This window comes from Syngnathus typhle, linkage group LG6 (assembly GCF_033458585.1).
Source record: "Syngnathus typhle isolate RoL2023-S1 ecotype Sweden linkage group LG6, RoL_Styp_1.0, whole genome shotgun sequence".
NCBI lineage: Eukaryota > Metazoa > Chordata > Actinopteri > Syngnathiformes > Syngnathidae > Syngnathus > Syngnathus typhle.
The window spans coordinates 12,159,950-12,167,035 of record NC_083743.1 but is presented as its reverse complement, the minus strand read 5'-3'; the positions used below and the strand labels follow the sequence as shown (position 1 = coordinate 12,167,035).

At 40.8% G+C, this 7,086-nt stretch overlaps 1 protein-coding gene across 1 annotated transcript; it reads left to right on the top strand.

Annotated features, from left to right (window-relative positions):
- The first annotated feature begins 89 nt into the window (after positions 1–89).
- LOC133155354 (zinc finger protein 135-like) lies at positions 90–6,879 on the top strand. The gene is made up of 6 exons (XM_061280584.1): positions 90–231; positions 977–1,101; positions 1,243–2,576; positions 3,986–4,023; positions 4,890–5,014; positions 5,176–6,879. Exons 2-6 carry the CDS (start codon positions 1,002–1,004, stop codon positions 6,495–6,497), a joined length of 2,919 nt encoding a protein of 972 aa, XP_061136568.1. The 5' UTR covers positions 90–231; positions 977–1,001; the 3' UTR covers positions 6,498–6,879.
- The last annotated feature ends 207 nt before the right edge of the window (positions 6,880–7,086 follow it).

Genomic DNA, 7,086 nt, shown 5'->3' with positions numbered 1-7,086 from the left:
CATTCTCTCGATGAACTGTAAAAAGAACAAACCACTTCAGGAAATGATTCATTGACTCTCGTTCACTGAAAAGACACGTCCTTTTGAACGAATCACTCACACGCGAGCCAACACTAGTTTTAGCACTCAAGCAGAAACGTGGCGCCTTCCATTCGGCTGCATAAGATAAACACGCAACTTATGTGACGAATCACTAACATTAGCTACACGACAACCGCAACGACGAAAAAAGTAAGTTACGACTCTGGACCTAAGTTATCATGTTAGCAGCGTTTTAGCAATGTTATTTCTAGTACTCCTGTGTTGCAGTACAGAAGTGCGGTCCGCTTTTATTAGCATGGTAGCTACCACAGTGCTAACTTTATGATATTTAGCTTGATTGTCCTCGACGAATGTTGGATCTTGCCTGCACCAAGAGTAATACTGTACCGTGGGAATACGAAAAGTCGACGATTAGCAGTGATGGTTGCAGGCAGGCAGACATGCCCCAGATGATTTTAAAACTCGCGGGTAAATGAAAAGTCAAAGTCTGCTTTATTGTCAATCTCTTCACATGCCAAGACACACAAAGAAACCAAAATTACGTTTCCTCTACCCCACGGTGACGAGACACAGCACACGATAGACATACAAGTAAATGACACAAAATAAAAACAAGAAGGCACAAACAATAAATAATAAGAGTGATGAATAAATAATAAATAAACAAATAACCCAATAAATAAGAGGAGAAAATACGGAGCAAGTGTGCATACAGCAGACAGTAAGCATAGCATAGCTCAAAAGTACGACACTACGCAGAAAGGGGGAGAGAGTTCAGGATCCTAACAGCCTGGAGTATGAAGCTGTTGGTGAGTCTGGTGGTGCGGGAGCGCAGGCTCCTGTACCTCTTCCCAGAGGGCAGAAGATCCACATAAATACTGGTTGTCTTCTTCTCTTTGTTTTACTGTGTGAATTAATGTCTGTTCCTACTTAGACCTGACAGTGGTTGCAGTGAGAAAATGTTTGCAAGGACCACAGCAAAGTACGTGGAGGAAAAGGACCGTCGTCAACGACCCGAAGTTCTTTGGCTGCAGCCTTATTTTGTGTTGTACAGAGCAGGTCAGTAGACGGCTCTTTTCTATTATGAATCCTCTTCCAGTGTTTATTTTTAGTAGAATTATATCAAAATCATTGGCATCATTTGACTAGTTTCTCTTCAACTGTAACTTTCAGTGTTAATGTGTTTGTCTTGTTTTGCAGACATCAGTGAAGCTATTGGTCCTAAGCAGGAGGAGCCAGAGCGCACTCGCATTAAAGAGGAAGATGTGGCCAAAGAGGTCCAGCACCTCAATGAACAAATGGAGCAGAAGTTTCTTTGCACCATAAAAGAGGAGGAAGATCCGGAGCGGCCTTGTAATAAAGAGGAGAGAGAGGACTCCTGCGACATTAAAAACGAGAGAGAAGACTCCTATGACATTAAAAAGGAAGAGGAGGAGGATGCCTGCAAGATACCATTGACTGGTGTCCATTTGAAGAGTTTAGATGCGGGTCAACGTGAGGTGACCAAAGGGGCGGAGCCTCCAAGCTGCAGCTCAAGTCAACAAATGACCAGAGAAGGTGATGGAGACCACTGTGGGGGATCACAAGCAGCTCCATCATCAGATTGTGATGACGTGTCGTCACATGTTCCTGCTGCTGCTGTTGGTGCTGTGGCTGCTGCTGCTGATGATGAGTCTCAAAACAAACACAGACAATGTTCTCAGTGTGGAATTTTTTTTGCTCATAGCAGTAGTTTGAAACAACACATGGGAATGCACACAAGAAAGAAAACCTTTTCCTGCTTAGATTGTGGCCAAAATTTCTCTCGGATGGACATTTTAAAAATCCACACAAGAATCCACACTGGCGAGAAACCTTTTTCATGCTCAGTTTGTGGCCAAAAGTTCGGTCATAAGGGACACTTAAAAACACATACAAGAATCCACACTGGTGAGAAACCTTTTTCATGCTCAGTTTGTGGCCAAAGATTCTCTGAGAAGACAGCCTTAAAAACTCATACAAGAATACACACTGGCGAGAAACCTTTTTTATGCTCAGTTTGTGGCCAAAGATTCTCTGAGAAGAGAAGCTTAAAAAGTCATACAAGAATACACACTGGCGAGAAACCTTTTTCATGCTCAGTTTGTGGCCAAAGATTCGGTCATAAGGGACACTTAAAAATTCATATAAGAATCCACACTGGCGAGAAACCTTTTTCATGCTCAGTTTGTGGCCAAAGATTCTCTGAGAAGAGAATCTTAAAAATTCATACAAGAATCCACACTGGCAAGAAACCTTTTTCATGCTCAATTTGCGGCCAAAAATTCTCTCAGAAGGGAAGTTTAAATACGCACACAAGAATCCACACTGGCGAGAAACCTTTTTCATGCTCAGTTTGTGGCCAAAAATTCTCTCTCAGGCAATCTTTAAAAAGGCACACAAGAATCCACACTGGCGAGAAACCTTTTTTATGCTCAGTTTGTGGCCAAAAATTCTCTCACAGGGGATCTTTAAAAAGGCACACAAGAATCCACACTGGCGAGAAACCTTTTTCATGCTAGTGGCCTAGTGGTAGAGTGTCCGCCCTGAGACTGGGAGGTTGTGGGTTCAAACCCCGGCCGGGTCATGCCAAAGACTATAAAAATGGGACCCATTGCCTCCCTGCTTGGCACTCATGGGTTAAGGGTTGGAATTGGGGGTTGGATTACCAAATGATTCCAGAGCGCAGCACCGCTGCTGCTCACTGCTCCCCTCTCCCCCAGGGGATGGATTAAAATCACTCGGGGATGGGTTAAATCCAGAGGATAAATTTCACCACACCCAGATGTGCGTGTGATGATCATTGGGACTTTAACTTTAAAGTTTAGTTGTAAGGGATACTTAGAAATTCATACAAGAATCCACACTGGCGAGAACCCTGTTACCTGCTCAGTCACTTGCCAAAGAGTCTCTAATGAGAATTCCGAGTGTGTTGGGGAGATGAGCAATGATCCGTGAAGTTTTCACCTTCTGTTTGTTCATGGGTTTTTGCATCGCTGTTTAAATACCTAGTTAACTGGTCTCAGGATTATAATAGTTTTGTAGTTTTCATTATACTTGATGTTTACTTTGTGTTTAGTTGTGGATTTTAACTGTAATTAATTTTAATTCATATTCAGGCCAAGTTGCTTAGTGATTTGTGTTTAAGGTTTTAGTTTTGTTCAGATTTTCATGTTCATGCACTATGATTAAAACTCTCCTCCAAAAGTGAGGCCAATTTTTTTCATTTTGCAGTAAAAGTAGATGAAGCAAGTTGTGTAGAAATGCTGAATGACAAACTATGAAAGCATGTAGAATGCCTTAGATTCATGAAATAAAATGAGAGAATGATACGGAATGACGTTGACCAATGTGGAATCATGTGGAGAAGTATTGAATCATATGGCATTATGTAGAAGAATGATATTGGATGAAAGCTTCAAGGCTTCATCTGGCATCAATGACGCACATGCGGCTTCAAGCTTTCTGGCTAGTCAACACTAGTGTTAAACAACAAACGCACGCTAGTATACTATTAAAATCTATTCAAGTTGGAGTTTTTGGGGGGGAAAACGTGCACAAAATGTTTTTTTTTTTTTGCACGCAATGTTGGTTTGTGCCTGGGCAACAATAACACTACAAAAACTTCCCACGGCCCTTCGCTAGAGGGCGCTCGGGACCTCTCAAGTGACATTATCATCACGTAACAGGAAGTAAATCGACTACAATGTTTTTTTTTTTTCCTGCTGGTCATTCACACAGTCACAAACACACATTCACGCAGTCATACCTGGGAATCGAATTCAAGGTGTCGGCACACAAGGCAAGCACGTGCATTCCCTCCACCATCGGCGAGTCCCACGACGATGGTTTAAGGACAGAAACAGAAGCTTACTTCATTCTATTCGGCTGCATCAGATAAACACGCAACTTGTGTGGTGACAAGTTAACCTTAGCTACACTACAACCCCAACGACGAAAGAGGTAAGTGACGACTCTGGACCCAAGTTATTCCTAGTACTGCTTGGTTGCAGTCCATAAGTGCGGCTCAATGCTTGTCGCATGGTAGCTACCACAGTACTAACTTTATGATATTTTGCTTGATTATTGCCATTATTGTTGACTTACAAGTGACTATTGTCAAGTAGCTGCAAAGGCAGCGTCCTCAATACAGTAAGATCTCGTTTCTTGCGGATAATTAGTTCCAGGACCACCTGCGATAGGCAAAAATCCGCGATATAGAGAAAATATATTGTTACCATAGCCATAAAAGACTTTTATGAACCTTTGTTGTATTTTATTGTATTTTTAAACACTGTATATTGTAATTTAAAATGTTTTTGTATTCTTAAACACTTTAGTAAACAGTTTAGAGTCAACCTGATTTTCATAAACATTCTTTATCTTAATAAATGCGGAAAGAAAGAAAATAAATAAGAGTAAATATATACATCTACACAAGACTTTTATGAACCTTTATTGTAGTTTTACACACTTTATTGTTGTTTAAATATTTTTTGTATTTTTAAACACTTGTATTTTTTTAAAGTCAAACTGACTTGCAGAAACATTCTTATTTATTTAAATAAATAAGAAAATTAATACGAGTAAAATTAATATGATATCGATGGAATATACACGGAAGACTTTTATGAACCTTTTTTGAAGTGTGAACGTTTCTGGCTCCTCTCTGCTCTTGCGTGCTGGCCGACTGTCGCGTCCCCAATATAAATTTCTAAAGAAATCCGTGATAGAGTGAGGCTGCAATAAGTGAAGGGCGAAGTAGCGAGAGATTACTGTACCAGTTGTCTTCTCTTTGTTTTAGTGTGTTAATGTCTGTTCCTACTTAGACCGGACAGTCGTTGCAGCGAGAAAATGTTTGCAAGGACCACAGCAAAGTACGTGGAGGAAAAGGACCGTAGTCAACGACCGGAAGCTGTTTGGCTGCAGCCTTATTTTGTGTTGTACAGAGCAGGTCAGTAGATGGCTCTTTTCTATTATGAATCCTCTTCCAGTGTTTATTTTTAGTAGAATTATATCAAAATCATTGGCAGGTTTAAAAAGGTCTTGGATAGGTTTGACCAGTTTCTTTTCAACTGTAACTTTCAGTGTTAATGTGTTTGTCTTGTTTTGCAGACATCAGTGAAGTTATTGGTCCTAAGCAGGAGGAGCCAGAGCGCACTCGCATTAAAGAGGAAGATGTGGCCAAAGAGGTCCAGCACCTCAATGAACAAATGGAGCAGAAGTTTCTTTGCACCATAAAAGAGGAGGAAGATCCGGAGCGGCCTTGTAATAAAGATGAGAGAGAGGACTCCTGCGACATTAAAAACGAGAGAGAAGACTCCTATGACATTAAAAAGGAAGAGGAGGAGGATGCCTGCACGATACCATTGACTGGTGTCCATTTGAAGAGTTTAGATGAGGGTCAACGTGAGGTGAGCAAAGGGGCGGAGCCTCCAAGCTGCAGCTCAAGTCAACAAATGACCAGAGAAGGTGATGGAGACCACTGTGGGGGATCACAAGCAGCTCCATCATCAGATTGTGATGACGTGTCGTCACATGTTCCTGCTGCTGCTGTTGGTGCTGCGGCTGCTGCTGCTGATGATGAGTCTCAAAACAAACACAGACAATGTTCTCAGTGTGGAATTTGTTTTGCTCATAGCAGTAGTTTGAAACAACACATGAGAATGCACACAAGAAAGAAAACCTTTTCCTGCTTAGATTGCGGCCAAAATTTCTCTCGGATGGACATTTTAAAAATCCACACAAGAATCCACACTGGCGAGAAACCTTTTTCATGCTCAGTTTGTTGCCAAAGATTCTCTGAGAAGAGAACCTTAAAAACTCATACAAGAATACACACTGGCGAGAAACCTTTTTTATGCTCAGTTTGTGGCCAAAGATTCTCTGAGAAGAGAAACTTAAAAATCCACACAAGAATCCACACTGGCGAGAAACCTTTTTCATGCTCAGTTTGTGGCCAAAGATTCTCTGAGAAGAGAACCTTAAAAACTCATACAAGAATCCACACTGGCGAGAAACCTTTTTCATGCTCAGTTTGTGGCCAAAGATTCTCTGAGAAGGGAAGTTTAAATACGCACACAAGAATCCACACTGGCGAGAAACCTTTTTCATGCTCAGTTTGTGGCCAAAAATTCTCTCTCAGGGAATCTTTAAAAAGGCACACAAGAATCCACACTGGCGAGAAACCTTTTTCATGCTCAGTTTGTGGCCAAAAGTTCAGTCAGAAGGGACACTTAAAAAGTCATACAAGAATCCACACTGGCGAGAAACCTTTTTCATGCTCAGTTTGTGGCCAAAGTTTCTCAGCGAAGAGAAGCTTAAAAGGCCATACAAGAATCCACACTGGCGAGAACCCTGGTGCCTGCTCAGTCACTTGCAAAAGAGTCTCTAATGAGAATTCCGAGTGTGTTGGGGAGATGAGCAATGATCCGTGAAGTTTTCACCTTCTGTTTGTTGATGGGTTTTTGCATCGATGTTAAAATACCTAGTTAACTGGTCTCAGGATTATAATAGTTTTGTAGTAATCATTATACTTGATGTTTACTTTGTGTTTAGTTGTGGATTTTAACTGTAATTAATTTTAATTCATATTCAGGCCAAGTTGCTTAGTTTCTATTTGTGTTTAAGGTTTTAGTTTTGTTCAGATTTTCATGTTCATTCACAATGATTAAAACTCTCCTCCAAAAGTGAGGCCAATTTTTTTCATTTTGCAGTAAAAGTAGATGAAGCAAGTTGTGTAGAAATGCTGAATGACAAACTATGAAAGCATGTAGAATGCCTTAGATTCATGAAATAAAATGAGAGAATGATACGGAATGACGTTGACTTGACCAATGTGGAATCATGTGGAGAAGTATTGAATCATGGCATTATGTAGAAGAATGATAATGGATGAAAGCTTCAAGGCTTCATCTGGCATCAATGACGCACATGCGGCTTTCAAGCTTTCTGGCTAGTCAACACTAGTGTTAAACAACAAACGCACGCTAGTATACTATTAAAATCTATTCGAGTTGGAGGTTT